The sequence below is a fragment of the Rhinolophus sinicus genome, chromosome 1, assembly GCF_057876585.1.
Source record: "Rhinolophus sinicus isolate RSI-liver-muscle chromosome 1, RSI-T2T, whole genome shotgun sequence".
Classification (NCBI taxonomy): domain Eukaryota; kingdom Metazoa; phylum Chordata; class Mammalia; order Chiroptera; family Rhinolophidae; genus Rhinolophus; species Rhinolophus sinicus.
Genome location: NC_142501.1, coordinates 32,477,919 through 32,493,787, shown reverse-complemented (window position 1 = coordinate 32,493,787; position 15,869 = coordinate 32,477,919). Strand labels below are relative to the sequence as shown.

At 34.0% G+C, this 15,869-nt stretch overlaps 1 protein-coding gene across 7 annotated transcripts in view; it reads left to right on the top strand.

Moving 5' to 3' along the window:
- The window catches only part of LMO3 (LIM domain only 3), a 54,688-nt gene that overhangs the window by 4,611 nt on the left and 34,208 nt on the right, over nucleotides 1-15,869 (top strand). For 5 of the 7 annotated variants that reach the window (XM_019744783.3, XM_074325969.2, XM_019744782.3 and 2 more), the window contains one exon: nucleotides 4,649-4,862. In XM_019744783.3, coding sequence (XP_019600342.1) covers nucleotides 4,657-4,862 — 206 coding nt within the window. In that variant the 5' untranslated portion in view covers nucleotides 4,649-4,656. Of the gene's footprint in view, nucleotides 1-358; nucleotides 640-825; nucleotides 911-4,648; nucleotides 4,863-15,869 lie in introns of those variants that run through there. The other 2 variants (XM_019744778.3, XM_074325967.2) reach the window with 2 other exon arrangements.

The window sequence follows — 15,869 nt, the reverse complement described above, 5'->3', positions numbered from 1 at the left end:
TCCCCACAATGCCATAACAAAATGTGGTTCCATCCAGACGGAAAAGTGACTGTTTGGGGAGGAGGGGCTGGTTGGGGAGAAGTGGCCAGAAGAGAGGTTGCGTGGAACAAGGTGCCTATGTCCTAATAGGCTGAGATTCAAACTGATGCAGCACATTTTTACGAGGGCTACCCACATAGCTGTTATGAAATACAACTCAGATTTATGATCTTTTTCATATTGAACATGATATGCTATGCTAACGCTGCATGTGACAGTTTAATCAAATCCATTTGTTACCACGAAGCTAAAAGGGGCCGCTGGGATTTCAGGATTACGGGCAGAGTTAGGGAAGCATGTGGCTTTGTCATTCGCCATCATTTTGCACACTGCCACACTGCGAGGGGCTCTGTATGTGCGCGGTGTCTCGTCTGGCCGCCCTCATCCCTTCCCCCACCCGCTGCCGCCACTCCGACCCGCTCCCAAAGTGCCTTCACAATAGTCGGTCCTCCGCGGTGTAGCCTGCGCACCAGGTCCACACTTGAGCTACATCAAGGAGACCCCCTTCCACGTCTACCTTTGGGCTTGGTGCTCAATGCGAAGCCGCTGCAACTCAGGCACGCCTAAGTCAACTCATGCAGAAAAAGGAGAAAAGTTTTGGTAAGGTTACAATCTATCATAGATGCACTTTGCCGGCGCTCGGCACTCTTGGCTGCTCAAAAGCCTCCCTGCTCTTCCGCTGCTTTTGTGTCTTTCTAAAAGATCAAAATATTATTGTTGTAACTGCTTTGAAAGACTGCTGCTTAAACCAATTAATCTTGCTAGGTGCAACAAACACTGCTACATTCTTTGCAAATCATCCCTGTGTGGCTGCAAAGACACAACCACAAAAGGCTGGAGCGTAACTCCGCAAGGGATTCTTTGTTAGAGTGTATGTATGTTTCTTATTTTTTTTTTTTTTTATTTTGCATGTGAGCTGCATCAAAATTGAACTCAGTCTTGCAAATCTCTTGTTGGCCTTTGCCAAGCACTAGCACTTTGCTGCCATGGTAACTGTAATTAAACTGATAAGAGTGGAAAAATGTCAGTATCTCTGAGCCTTGCAGCTGCATTGGAGAAAAAGGGAATCAAATTGGTTCCCAGCTCCATTGCTCAAAAAGGGGAGGGGGTGGGGGTGGATGGGGGGGTAATGTGGGGGTTGGGAGTTGAAGGGGCAGAACAGAGTTAAGCAGCTCCAGCGCCTGAGATCTGGGGACATCTATTTGCATTGTTGTCCCTTAGGGGCTGCAGCCTGTAGGGATGCTCTGGGCCAGTGAACAGAGAGAAACAAGCTTTTAGGCCCAATCCAATTCTCCAATCGGGGCTGGGGGCTGGGAGAGGATGAAGATGGGCAGGAAGAGAGAAAATCTTTTGTTTGGTACCTCTTGGCAATCGAATGACCATGTTGGCCAAATTCTTTTAATCTGTGTCACTGCTCCCAGCTGCAGAACCTGCATTCCCATTTTAGCATCTTCCTGAGGCACCTCATCTCTGCCAATCCCCTTTATGTATTCCCACTTCCAATTCCTTCTCCCAAATTGTTCTCTGTGAATCATCCGACCGGGACAAAATGTTTTCCATTCACTATGTGTAGTTAGTCCAAAAATATAAAAGACTGTGTCTAAGTGCTGCAAATCTTTTATTATGATTATTTTTTTAAACCCCTGTGTGTTGTGGAGTTGTGGTTACTTTGTTGTGTTAACTACTGAAGCTGAGACTGCGCGGATGAATGGCACAGAACAAGGGAACATAATGGAGGCAATCAACCGTTAGGCCGCCTCACAATGCAATCCAGGCAATTAAAAGCTCACCAGAGTTTAAATGAAATGGTTCTACTTATTTCTGCACACCACACTGCACAGGCTATTATTTATGTCTTTTTTTAATTATGATTTCCCTTAAACTGTCAAATAACTCAGAATGGCAGGGTCTCAGAGGCAATAAGAATTTCCCTCAGAACAATTTACATGCCAATCTAAAACTAGTTATGAGTCCTGATGTGCTATGAGCAACTTGTGAAATGTTTCTCAGCTCCAAACACATAACTCTACCCAGACGTGCTCTTCTGGATAGTGAGGGAGAGGCTGTTCACTGCTTTATGCCTTTTAGGTTCATGGCAAAGTGGTGACTACAAAACAGTTCTTTTTCTACAACTGGTAAAGTTGCATCGTATTAAAAAGATTTCCTTTGCAAGAGAAATGAGATGGTGTTCTCTAAAAGAAGGCATCCGGATAGAGTATATAATATCAAACTCCTTTTACGCCCAAGGCCAAACAGAATGTAAGAGTTTCAAATATTAATTGGCCTCTGAGTGCTAAATTAAAATGTCAACACAACAAAAACATTCGTGAAGACAAGCAGGGCAGTGTCGCTTGTGCCAAATGTTGGTATTCCCTGTCTTGGTTGCAAAGCATTTTGAATAAAGATAGCTGACCTTCCATGCTTGATGGTAGTAACACCACTCAGGGAAATACAGCTTGGCTACAACTAAGAAGGATTTTTACCAAAAAAAATTCAGCTTTGTGATATATATATATATATATATATATATATATATATATATATGCCTTATAAATTGGATAATTAGAATAGCCACTCTTAATATACCTCTAGATGTTTTCAATAATGAAATCCAGAATGTCATTTAGTAAATCAAAATTTCCCTCTCCCTCCAAATATATGGTTAAGAGGCACTAGAGTGTGATCTGGACTATATATAATTAATGGGATTCATTCCTTGTGGAACCTTGCTCGAAGACAGTAACTAGTTTTGATCAAAGAAACTTCATTTGTTAGAAGTTCTAGAGAGTGAGATTTAGCAGAGTTATCAAGAGTTATGATTAATCTACACTAGACCCTTAGCTCCTTCAAAGACAAAAAACAGAAAGCAGGTTGTAGGAATACCACCTGCTCTTCCATGCAAGCCCAGCTGCTTAGCTTGCTGCTCGGTAGACCACGGCTATGCATATCATGCAGAAAGAACAGTTACCCTGCTTTCTTCCTTGCCATTCCCTACTCCATTACCAAGTTACTTTTTATTGGAAGCTCAACTTCATAACAATATCACTAAATTTATGTATTATTTGTAGCTAGAAAACTTATTCAACTGTGAGGGTAGGGTGCCTGATGTCTCTTATCGGGGTGGTTAAAAAAATAAAATGATTGTGAAGGTAGTAGAGGTGAAGTCTTCGCAAAGCATCAGAGGAAACTGAAGAAGCTGTAACTATTTTGGAGTAGGAAAATAAACACAAAATCGTCAAGTTATAGCTTGGCATTTCTTTTCTTGAAACTTTCTAGTGCATGCGTATTTGTTTTTTTGTATCCTTCTATGTCCAAGTTTAAAACTTTATGCCTAGGAGAGGAAGCGTGAGATAGCAGTGGGATCTCTGGACTGTGAGGAAGGCACCACATCTAGTGTTTAACTGTTCTTCAGCTTTGAGCTAGTTCCTTAGCTGAGAAACCTCTCTTAGGCCTTTGTATCATAATTTATAAAATGAGGGAATTTGGAACTGATGATATGTACGGTGTTTTAGTGCTTTAAATCAGTTATTTGATAAACATGAAGCTCTTAATAGTTGGTACAGCTTTTTTAAAGCTGGATGTTTGACACTTAGGAAAGGAGAAACTCAAAGGCGAATATCCTTTCATTGAAAAAATTTCAGTCAACTTGTAAAACCTATAACACCCAGCTAGACTCCTTATTAATGATGGAAATATTTCTCCAAAATATAGACAATGTCCCTATGTCTAGTATAGGATTATATAGTATATGTATAACACATTTACCTATGTATTTGTAATTTTATAGATATTTAGACCTGGCCTTCTGTTGCTTTTTCTGCTATAAAATAAGTTCACGTTTATGGTAATGAATTACATGATCCTATACTTTAGTTTTATATAAGAGCATGTAGTAGCCTATAGTTAGGTAATCTCTGCCATTAACAGAGGCACTAACTAATGCTTTTGAGTATAAACACATTTTATTTTAACATAATGAATACTTTGAAATATCAAGAGCACAGACAGAAGTATTTGAATGCTAACAAGTAATAAAGGATTGATGAGCTTTCCGTGACTGTACTATGTACCTAACTATAAACATCTGTACTGCTAAGGAAGGGTAGTGTAATCCCATGAGGGTATATTCTCCTTCCATCTTCAGGCACATATTAAGTGAATTTTTTTTCAATAAAAAAATTCATTTTTGACTCATAGACTGTGCATGAACTAGTTTATTAAGAAGCTTTCTTTTAAGATTCTTAGCCATTTACTCACACTTTATCCCTAAAGGAACCACTCTGTGTAGAAAATGGGGACATTATAAAATTACTTAATGTTATTTAACTTCACGTATATAAGGTCATTTTACTATGTGCAACATGAATGCCTTACTTCTATCACTTTTATATGTGTGACTTCATAAATTATTTCATAAGGACTTTATAAAGTTTGAGCCTTTCTGTTTCCAAAATTTAGTTTGATTTTAGTACGGGGGGGCCCCCCAAAAGAAAGTGTAACACTCCTTGAAAAAGACAATGTTACACGTTTAACTTGTTTGAGGTCTTTTGACATCTTTCGAATCTTTCTTGGAGTCCCAGCTCTCTTTTTTGTTTTTGTCTTCCTTTAGGTATACAAATGCTCTCAGTCCAGCCAGACACCAAGCCGAAAGGTTGTGCTGGCTGCAACCGAAAGATCAAGGACCGGTATCTTCTAAAGGCACTGGACAAATACTGGCATGAAGACTGCCTGAAGTGTGCCTGCTGTGACTGTCGTTTGGGAGAGGTGGGCTCCACCCTGTACACTAAAGCTAATCTTATCCTTTGTCGCAGAGACTATCTGAGGTAGGAATTATCCTTGCACACTAGTGATGACTGGATTCCTTTTAAAATACTTTTGTAAGTGTATTTTTTTGGTTTGTTTCATTTCCTTACTACCAGCCTATATTCCTGACAGATGTTGACCTGTCAGCCTTCAAAATGTTGACAGGTGCCTATTACCCAAACTATGGCTTCAGCAATGGCCAACGAAACACAGTATCTGAAGTGTTTCGATTTGACTTGCCTGGATGTTGATATTTAGGGATAGGTTATTCCACTGCCTATATTGAAATTGCCAGTTCATGTCAAGGATGTATTTGGGAAAAATCAGCATACAAATTTTTTATTAGACAATACGCGACCAGGTAGGCTGGGCATAACACAAAATATTCAGCTATCATTCTGTTTCAGATTTGTCAGACAATGTCTGTTTGAAATTCTCAACTGGTATTTATTAGTATTTTTATTGCACAATTTTGAAAACTTGCCCCGAGTGTGACTATATCTTTCCCCCATGGCATTCCAAGTGGTCATCACAAAGACATCACTGAGCATTAACAGTCTCAGACTTGCCAGTAGCTTTATGGAAATTAAGAAAGATCTCCATCATTGTGGAGAAATGATAGCCACTCTGCAAACTGTAAACATCTGAACAGTTTCAGGGCAATGCAAATGTTCTTGCTTATGAAGCCATGAGGCCGACTAAACTTGTTTCCCAGAATTGAATACTCAACACATGAACTTCTGTTTAAGAAAGATTATTTTGCTTTCCAGGGAACTTTGTGATTTCATTCACCTGCAAATTACTTATATTAATAAAGTGGGATCTATCAAATTAGAGCAATGATATATGGCATCATTTGGGTTTTCATATTTGATACAATTAATCATTTTTCTAGCCTGACATTAAGTGATTTATTTAATTTTTTTTTTTTCCCTATGACACAAAATTTATCAATCAGCCCTAACTCCTCAACCGTCTTGGTCATTTGAGGAGGTACTTTCTAGGAAATTTGGTGCTTCTTAGTATGTAATTCAGTTATTTTCAGTCTGATTTAATCTTGATATATAAAAACATGCTGTCTGATTAATTGTAGTTACAAGAGCATGAATCCAGCCAGTACTATTTCTCAGATTCTACTCTTTCCCCTTCTTAGGTCTGCCTCATCTGACTGCCTTCTGACTAATTGTGACCACTTGTTACTACTTTTCTGTGTTCTGAGGGCACAAAATAACGTGCAAGGTGCCAACAATGAGAAGTGAATCTCTATAGCCAGGATTTTCCTCATTGTGGTGGCACAACTAATCAGAATTAACTTATTGCATATATTCTTTTAGAACTGCAGTCTTTGAACTTTTCCCTTTGAAATAAAAATTTCTCCTCTGCTCATTGTAAATTATAGCCTCATTTCCACATAAAGCATTTGTATTTGCCCTTAGTGATTTAACATTGCTTCCTAGTTTCACTTTATCTTGACTAACCGGTAGTCATGGCTTTTTGACTCTTTTTTTTTTTTTTTTTTTTTTACTTTAACTTTTACATTTGTTTACAGCTTCAGTATCTCAAAGTGGAATTATATAACAACAATTCCAAAAAAAGAAGTTTATATAGTCTGGGCAAGGTTAAGGTGTCCCAATAAGCAATAAAGACAGAATTAAGTAAAATTTAATGAAGATCTCCTGAAATCTCTGGATTTTAAAAAGCAAAAATATAAATTTTCCAGTGAAATACCTGTGTCCTGAGTGAGGCTGTTTTGCAGTTGTCAATATGGTATGGAGCAGAGAAAGTAGACTTATTTTATTCTTCTTTACGGTAATAAAAATATGATGTTCAATTGCTATTTGATATCTCAAGGAAGTGTTTTGTTGAAGGGAATTTTTGTAATAGTTTTCATATCAGAAACTCCTATCCATCTCTAAGAGTCTACATGTTGCTTTTTGTGATAGAACTTGGAGTTAATGTCTGATGGCTTAAACTTTTAATGGTTGTTGACTTATTAAAAAATTCATACTCTTTCAACTGTAAACCCTGGTCCTAATTGCCAATATATTCATTTCTCAGAGTACAGTTTCCTCTTAAATCGGTCATTACCACATTAATGGCCAGTTGTTATGTTAACAGCGTAAAGGTTGTTAACATTTCAAACTAAATTGTTAACAGCAAGCTTATCCTTTATTTAAACTGAAGGTTTATTGTACATAGCATGACTTCTTTGGCAACTAGTAATTCATCAACACTTGAAAATTGCCGAAGTGAAATGAGGAATTGGTATGTATGTTAAACACTGTGTTATGTGTTACAGAATATGCCAGCGATGTGGTGTTTAGTTTTATTTGTATCTCAATGAAACTGGGGATGTTCAATAATATATGTCTCTGATGGGCAAATTAAAATAGTCTAATTCTGTATGTCAAATGGACAAATACAATCAAGCAAATTTTATTTACAAATTAATTTCTTTGAATGTGTATAGTCATTCAAAATGTTTATTGAATGCTTGTTGAGTGTGAAAGGCATAATTTTAGATAATGGATGAAATAACTAATAGAAAAAGAACAGGGCACTAAAACTGTTATTATCTAATTGTTTATTAATTACACAAAATCTGCAGTATTGCCAGTGAACAAGTAATCTTCTGTGGCTATTTTCTCAAGCTTTGAAAATAATTTTTCTAATTTCCCCCCAAGTTTAGTACATTTCCCTTTTGTATTTTGTACAGCCAATGCTTAACCTCTTAAATCCTACTAAAAAGTGGCTTGGTTTGGTTTTTGGTCTTTGGATATTATATAATTTCTTTGATACACCAAACAAACCATAAATAACTTGTAGGTTTGTATTTTTATGTCTAAATCACTAGGCATCTAAGCAAGAATATGGAAAATGATAAAGAAAAAATAGTTTACCTGGACTAGTAAATTACTGGCTTTGGTATTATCTTGGGCTAGATAATTTTTTCATATCTAGAGAAGAGTGACTTATTTTTGCCAATTGTATTTAACTTCCTAATAACTTCTTCCAAAAAAACAAAACAAAACAAAAAAACCACTTCTAATGTTAAACCTTGAGTCTTGAAGTTCTTACATTTTATTTTGCATTACGTGGAGCAGTGATAGTAGTGACACGTTTTTATAAGTTGTTTGAATAAGGAATAAAGGAATTTAAATCATAAGATATTTTCTTAAGAGTTATCAAAACTATTATTGTGGTAAATTTAATTTCTGTCAGATTTTTTTTTCTCCTTTGTGGCACAATTAGCTATATTTAAGAAAAAAGAAAAAAACATTTTACAGTGTGCGTGCTGAGTTTCAAATCTTAACAGTTCACTTACAGGGCTGGTATCATGTATTTTATTTTTCTGTAGAATGTAAAATGCATGGATCAGATGAGAGAGAATTTGCCAGTTTGTATGATTATTTTCCGCCTTCAGAAACTCATTAGATATAGCAACAGAAGGATTGACTTTCAAAAAACTTCCTCTATTAACATGCTTTCTGATTTAAATTATGAAGTCAATCTGCCCATCAATATTTATATGTCAAGACCTAAAAATGTGTCTGTTAAAAATGTATCCAACACATTTATAACTTTGTATTTTTAAAAGTTGAGCTTATGACCAATTAGACATGGAAACACATTTGTACCTTGAACTGGAGCTTGAAATTAATAGACCAAAGTAAATTAACAATTATTCTGTAAAAATAGCAAAGTTTTAGTAGATATTTACAGGACTCTAATCATTGCCAAGCTATCATCCTCATTTCAGTTTGGAAAAATATGAATTAAGTAGTTAATATATAGTCAGAGTTTTAAAACTAAGATTTTGTGGCAAGTGTTAAGAAGTAAAATCAGGAGAAATAAACAAAATTCTTTTCAACTTGGAGGCAGTAAAGGATATCAGAATTTATCACTCAAGTTTTTGGGCAATTTTTGCTTATTTTTTGTTGTTAAGCCTAAAACTTCTGGTGGTACATTTTAAACACTAAGTCAGTATAGACTGTATCTTTTATCTCTATGATGGTGTCTTACCAGAGAATGTATTCAAAGCTGTTTGTTGTGACATGTGCCATGGAAGCTACTTATAGCTTTTCCTATATGAGAAGCTAAAAATGTCTTATATAAATTTTAATGCAATTTGCTATTTTTACATTTGAGGATGACTTGTTTAAAATGAAACTACTGAGAAAGAGTGATACTTCATGCTCCACCAGAGTTGCCAATTAACAAAAAGAATTCGAAGTTCCTATGCTTATTACAAATTTTATATACTTTTAATATAGTAATATGATAACTTTAAAACAGGAAATTAAAATTAAATGCTACATAAAAAAAGATCTAGCTATAACTTTATTTCACACTAATTAAACCTAGTGCCTCTAAATTTTTACATAAGGTTAAATTTATATTAATACAAATTTATATTAATACATATTTAAGTAAATATGAATATGTTGTTAATATTCTTTTATCTGACACTTCACTGCGCCAGTTTTATTTAATGTTGAATAAAGTGTTCATTATTTTTTTCCTTCATTGTCATTAATATTAGCCAGTTGAAAATATCTTCCCCAGAAGTGAAGTGTTGTTATTTGAAGAATCACTTTTATTTTAAATTCTGAAAATTTAAGCTTTTGTATGGAATGGAAAGCCTACCAAATATACCTTTTTTCCTCCCTACAAGCTTCATTTAAACTTTCTTAACATTTTATTATAGTTGTTAACTTTTACCGTATTTAAATGTCTAAGCTAATCTTAGTATTATGAAGTATTTTGACATATGAGTGTGTTAGACTCCATAGTCTGTTAAAAAGTATGGTTATATTCCTTGCAAATTATTTTACCTTATTTATAGCTTTCTAAAAAGTTGTAATTTTAAGCCTATTTTTCTGTTTATTATAGTAAAGTATTATTCAATTTTACGTTAAATATTTAGACTATATACCAGTCATGGACCAGTGCACATTGAGGGGAAACAATTTTGTTTTGTACAATACATTGGTATAGTGTCCCTCACTTTAGGAAAAATTGGTAAATTCATACCAGTCTTCCTCAGTGACAACTTCTTTGCAATAATCTCTTCAAACTATTTCATCTACGTAGAGAATTTCCTATTTGTAAATTTATCAATAATGTCTTTCTGTCCTTAATTCTGCAATGCATCCATTTTCAGTAAATGAGTATTTTATATAGTTATTTTTGTTTTGTGGCTTTTTGCTTTGGTTTGTTTGGCAGACAAGATATTTTCACTGAAAATAACCCTCCCAGTGAAGAATATTAAAAATACAAAAATACTTCACACTGTTTCTATATCTTAACTGTCTTTTATCTTTTTATAAAGCATGGAATACTTCAGTCAGGATAGCTTTTACACATAAGATGGATAAGTTAGACATACCTGACTTAGCAGAAAAATATTGTTTCTACAAGTATATTTAGGATTAAATGCATCTGGAAGAACTACATTTGAGAATTACTAAAATTACTTATTTTGTACTTTATAAATACATAGAACTCTATTTTTTTGGTTGCTTTTAAAGTATATCAAAGTAAGCCAGCACTTCATTTATAAACTCACCATTAACTTCCATTAAGTGACTAATAATAAATTGTAATGCTGTGTTTTAACTGCATAAACATATATTAAGGAATCTCATTTTTAAAATAAACTGAAAGTAGTGATTTTGTAAATGGTTTTGATGAATACATGCATTGTACAAATGTGTCATGTAGTTCAGTTTTCTGCCTCACATAAAAATTGTATAGCCTAAGAGAAGAATCACGCCAACCCAAACGACCATTATGTTTTTCTTATAACACTGTGAGATTTTGAGATCTTATTTTGGCATTTGGTTTGAAAACTCTTTCTAGTTCCTATGGCAGTGTCTTCTATGACTCAAAATTATATCCTGCCACCTCATTCTATCTTAAAAAAAAAAAAAGAAAATTACTGAACATTTCTCAGTTTTATCAATAAATATTAAAATACATGAACTGTAAATACAGAACAAGATCTTGAAAACAAGGAAAATAAAAATAAAAATAGTAATGTTCTATTCAACTGACTAGATACTTTTTTAAACAGCATTTGTATTAGCTGTTGTTTTTTAAAGGTATTTTTTTTGTTTTAATTTTTAAAAATTGGTTTATATAAGTGATTACTCCTACTGATATGTGGAATTTCCCCTTGTTAAGCATTTAAAGTGATGTAGGTATATATACATCATATATATATATATATATATATATATATATATATATATATATATATATATGCTATACATACAGATATTAGAACCTAGGTAATCTTGAAATGAACATAAGTTTTGTCATAATTGACTTTCACCAAATTGCTGGCTTGGCAGGTTCTGAAACTTATAAAATTCAGATATTTAATGCCAGCTAGTTAGTATTGTAAACTATAGCACTGACTTATTCTCACAGGGTATTCACCATTCTAAGAGGAAAGTATTATAATACTATAGAATGCCTAAATTTATTTCATTGTGATTTTTATCACCTAGTTCTGTTTTTCTCAGCTCCTATGAAGTTTGATACAGTCTGTTCTATTTCTATTTCTACTATCGCAATATACTTGTTTTGATTATTAACCATACATTTCCTTTTTCAAGGTATTTGTAAGAAATGTATTTTGAAATGGAAGTTTACATTGTGAAACAAAAAATGTGGCAATTAGATTTTCATTTCTTACTTTAAAGCAATTTCTCTTGCTTATTAGATTTTTTTTGCCCCTTATTATCAATGTTAATGGATAACTTTTCTCTAAAGGAATTAATCCATAAGCCTACTCTTTTATTGTATTGAGCAAATGTATTTACTATATTAATAAACTACCCACATCAGTCACCTGTGCATTCATCTATACCATTTTTGCTTATTGCCCTGTATTATCAAAACTTCCTGATAGACCTTTTTCCTTCTCAGTAATATTTTTATAGTTACATAAAGATTCTAAATCTTTTGCTGAATACTGTTCCTCCATAGTGTTAGTCATTTATAATGCAAAAATCTCTAGCTGTGGACTGGACTAGTTTTTAAAAAAAATCACACTTGAGATAAATAGTCATCTTGGAATAGTCAGATCCCTGATTTGAAGTTGGAAAATTAACAGTAAGCAGCATGCATTAAGTTAGATTCTAACCAGCATGTGTTGTTATGATTCAATTTAATATTAAAAACTCTCCAACTGGGCTACTGGGAAAATAAAAGACTCTTAGGAATTCAAAGATTATTTGCAGAGGAGTATACCAAAGCCGTATTTAAGTAAAATTGTTATTACTGATGCAGTAATGCATCGTTTACGTTAAACCCATCCTATTAATAAAAACAAATCAGTTTTAGTAAACATAAATTTCACGTATGACAAAGACTAGTAAGGGGGCAGGGAGCTTCATAAAATGTGCTAATGCTAACATTTACTAGTCATCTAAACACCAGAGAAAAAAATAAATTCTCATCTCACTTGTGCCGTGGGATCCTAACTGGCAACTTCAAGAGGAAAATAGTAATTTTTTCACTTTGCTAGCTTATTCTTATTTTCTAAAACTTTTAAAACAATATCATGTTTCTCTTATAGCAATTCTAACAGAGATGCATATGATTTTTGAAATTATTTTATTTTTCTTCTTTTCAAAATATTTCAAAATCTCTTAAGTAATGTCCTTTGATAAATTGCTCACATTTCACCAAAAATAGCAGGGTCAAGACTGTTACATTTTAAAATACCTGATGGCATTGAGCACGATGACTATTTGGTGTTTATCAGCTGCTCAATAAAAATATATTCTGACCAACAGATACATATTAGACTGGGTAAGATGAATGATTAGTATCTGTTCCTTAGCTTGGGTGGATGAGGTGGTGGTGGGATAGACAAATGGAAAAAGCAATCATAATTTCTAACACTAAATATGAGTATTAGTTTCAATGGGCAAGTTTATTTGTATTTTACAGGTGAGAAGTTCAACTATACTGTGAACATAATTTTAAAGCCTGTAAGTATTGCATGTGAATATCCATTGAGGGATCATTTGTGCTTTGGGAGATACAAAGAAATTACAAGTTATTGAATTGCCTTAAAATTTATAAACTAGTATTTTCTGTAGCCATTTACTAGAAAAAAAAAAAGAGAAATGTTCTGAGCTACAAGAGTCCCTTCTTTCCACAGCGTGCCCTTGATGAGTGGGTAATATTGGTGTTTATATTTATGATCACATGTTTTGCTATCTAACAGTTTAAAAATGAGACCATTAGTCACCTAACAAATATTTAAGTGCCAATACTTCATTGCTATAAATAATGAATGTAGAGTATTATATTTCCAATTGATCTTATATAATATATAAATATAAAGCTATTAATATTTTACTATGTAAAGAAGAAGGTAGTCTGAGAAATTTGGGAAGAACTTAAGGGCAAGTTAATTTTCATATTTTCTACAGCTGGTGGATTCACCATGGTTGTTAAACAACTGAGTAAAATATATGGTTTTAATTTAATTATGTCCCATGGAACTGATACAGAGAATGAGGAAAGGTCTAATCAAAAGAGAGGTTATAAATAATAAGTAAATATTGGGCTCTGTAAAAACCGTATTGCAGTCCTATTATGAAAGCTGAGCTTCAAGCTTCATAGTTATATTTTGGATGCAGAGAAAGATAGTTAGCTCTGTAACTGTCATGCTATTTGCGTTGTTTCATCTCTTATCAGTTATCAGTAAGCTATCTTTTGCAAGATAGCCCCTTGCAAAACCCTTAGAATCCTTGGTCCCCATTTTCCTATTCGACAAATATCATTAATCTGTATACTTCTAAGTACTGTACAAAGCCCTGCATACAGCACTGAAAAAAAAACAAAAACAACACAGTATTACCTCTGCCCTTTATAGAGTTTATATTCTAGTTAAAGGAAGCACATAATCGACAAAATAAGTATTGAGTGCATTAGGAGATGATAAACACTACAGGAAAAATACAACAGTATAAGAAGCTTGTGGAATTTGTATTTGTGTGTGTGTGTGTGTGTGTGTGTGTGTGAGAGAGAGAGAGAGAGAGAGAGAGAGAGAGAGAGAGAGAGAAAGGGGAGAGAGAGAGAGAGAGAGAAAGAGAGAGAGAGAGAGAGAGAGAGAGAGAGAGAGACAAAGAGAGAGGGCCTTGAAAAATTAAGTAGGATACACAGGAACAACCTTGTTGAGATGGCGATTTGAGTAAAGACCTGAAAAAAGTGAAGGAACTAGCCATGAGGATGTATAGGAAGGGTGTCATTCTGGACACAGGGAGCAGCCTATACAAAGGCCTTGGCATGGGAGATTTACTGATGTGTTTGAGGAACCTCAAGGATGTTAGTGTGGAATGAGTGAGAGCAGAAGAGGAAAGGATTAGAGGCAGCCACTATGTGGTCCTGTGATATATCCCCTGTCCTGTTACAACCTAGAATGCACCTATACTTATCTAAATGTACTCTAAGGAAGTGGTAATACAGTTGGCCTTACATATTTTCAATCTGCGGGTAGGAATCCATGGATGGAGAGAGCTGACTATATGCATTGTTCTATGCCATTTTATATAAGGTGACTTGAGCAAATGCAGATTTTGGTATCTGCTGTGGTCCTGGAACCAATCCCCTGCAGATATGAAGGGACGACTGTACTACAATTTGAGAACTGCTGTGACCCTTATTCAGTTAGATTGTTATGGACTGAATTTCATTTGGGATTATAGAACTCATCTGCTAAATTGAATGGGACTAGTTTTCACTTATTATTTACTGGTATTTTTTTAAATTTTTTATTAAATATATTGGGGTTACATTGGTTAGTAAAATTATATAAGTTTCAAGTGTATGTTTCTGTAATATATCATCTTTATATTGCCTGGTGTATTCACCACCCAGAATCAATTCTCTATCACCATATATTTGACCCCCTTTTTCTTCTTTTACCACCGGTAACCACTGAACCATTGTCTGTGTCTTTGAGTTTTTGTTTATTTGTTTGCTTGTCTTGTTCCTTTGTTTTTTGTTGTTGTTGTTTGTGTGTGTGTGTGTGTGTGTGTGTGTGTGTGTGTTTAAGATTTTATCGTTGCTTTCAGTTTTATATCCCACATATGAGGGAAATCGTTTGGTTCTTGACGTTTTCTGACTTATTTTGCTTAAGCATGGTAATCTCAAGATCCATCCATGTTGTCACGAATGGCAGCAATTTACTGTTTTGGTTTTTTTTAAAATGTTTTTTCATTTGGCCTCAATGATCATCTTGTGTGATTAAGTAACTGCTGTGAAACGTGAATCTCAAATAGACCTCAAGATTTCATCATTTGATTGCCTTTTGCCAGTTCACAGGTGATAGTATAGTTTTACGTTTGTGTTCAGGTCGACACATCTACATACATCTACTAAAATGAGTCATGGACTATTTATACATCATAATATTTCAATGTGAAATACAAAGGAATGCCCATATTGATGAGCTAGGACTGCCCACACAGCATGCATGAGGGTAACAGCTTGGTCAAAGATATCCTTAAACTCTCTCCTGATCATAACGTAATTGATATTTTTTTAATACTTAGGTGATAAAAATTGCAAAGATGTGGATTTTGCAAAGGCTGCCAATTTCTATCTTGAAGTGGAAACATCAGTTATTCTAGGTCTGAAGGGTGACTTTTTTCATTATTTTTAAAGTAGTTTCATTTAATTAAATTACTTCCTAGAACAAAATATTTAAAATAACACATTCACTTTGTCATAAATGTTTCCAAATCCAGCATTTAGAGAAAATACATCAAAGGCTTATTGTCATTTAAAACAATTTGTTTAATAACATTCTTGATGAGATAAAACAAAATAGTATTCTCTTTATACTTAATGTTTCTCACCCCTACCCTAATCCCAGCTCACTAATTTTAGTTTCACATCAAGAAGGGCTATGCATTAATCTTTCAAACTAAAAGATTAATATGCATTCCTATTTGTAAGAGTGGGATTTGTATGTACAAACTGTTTTTACTTTTATAAAT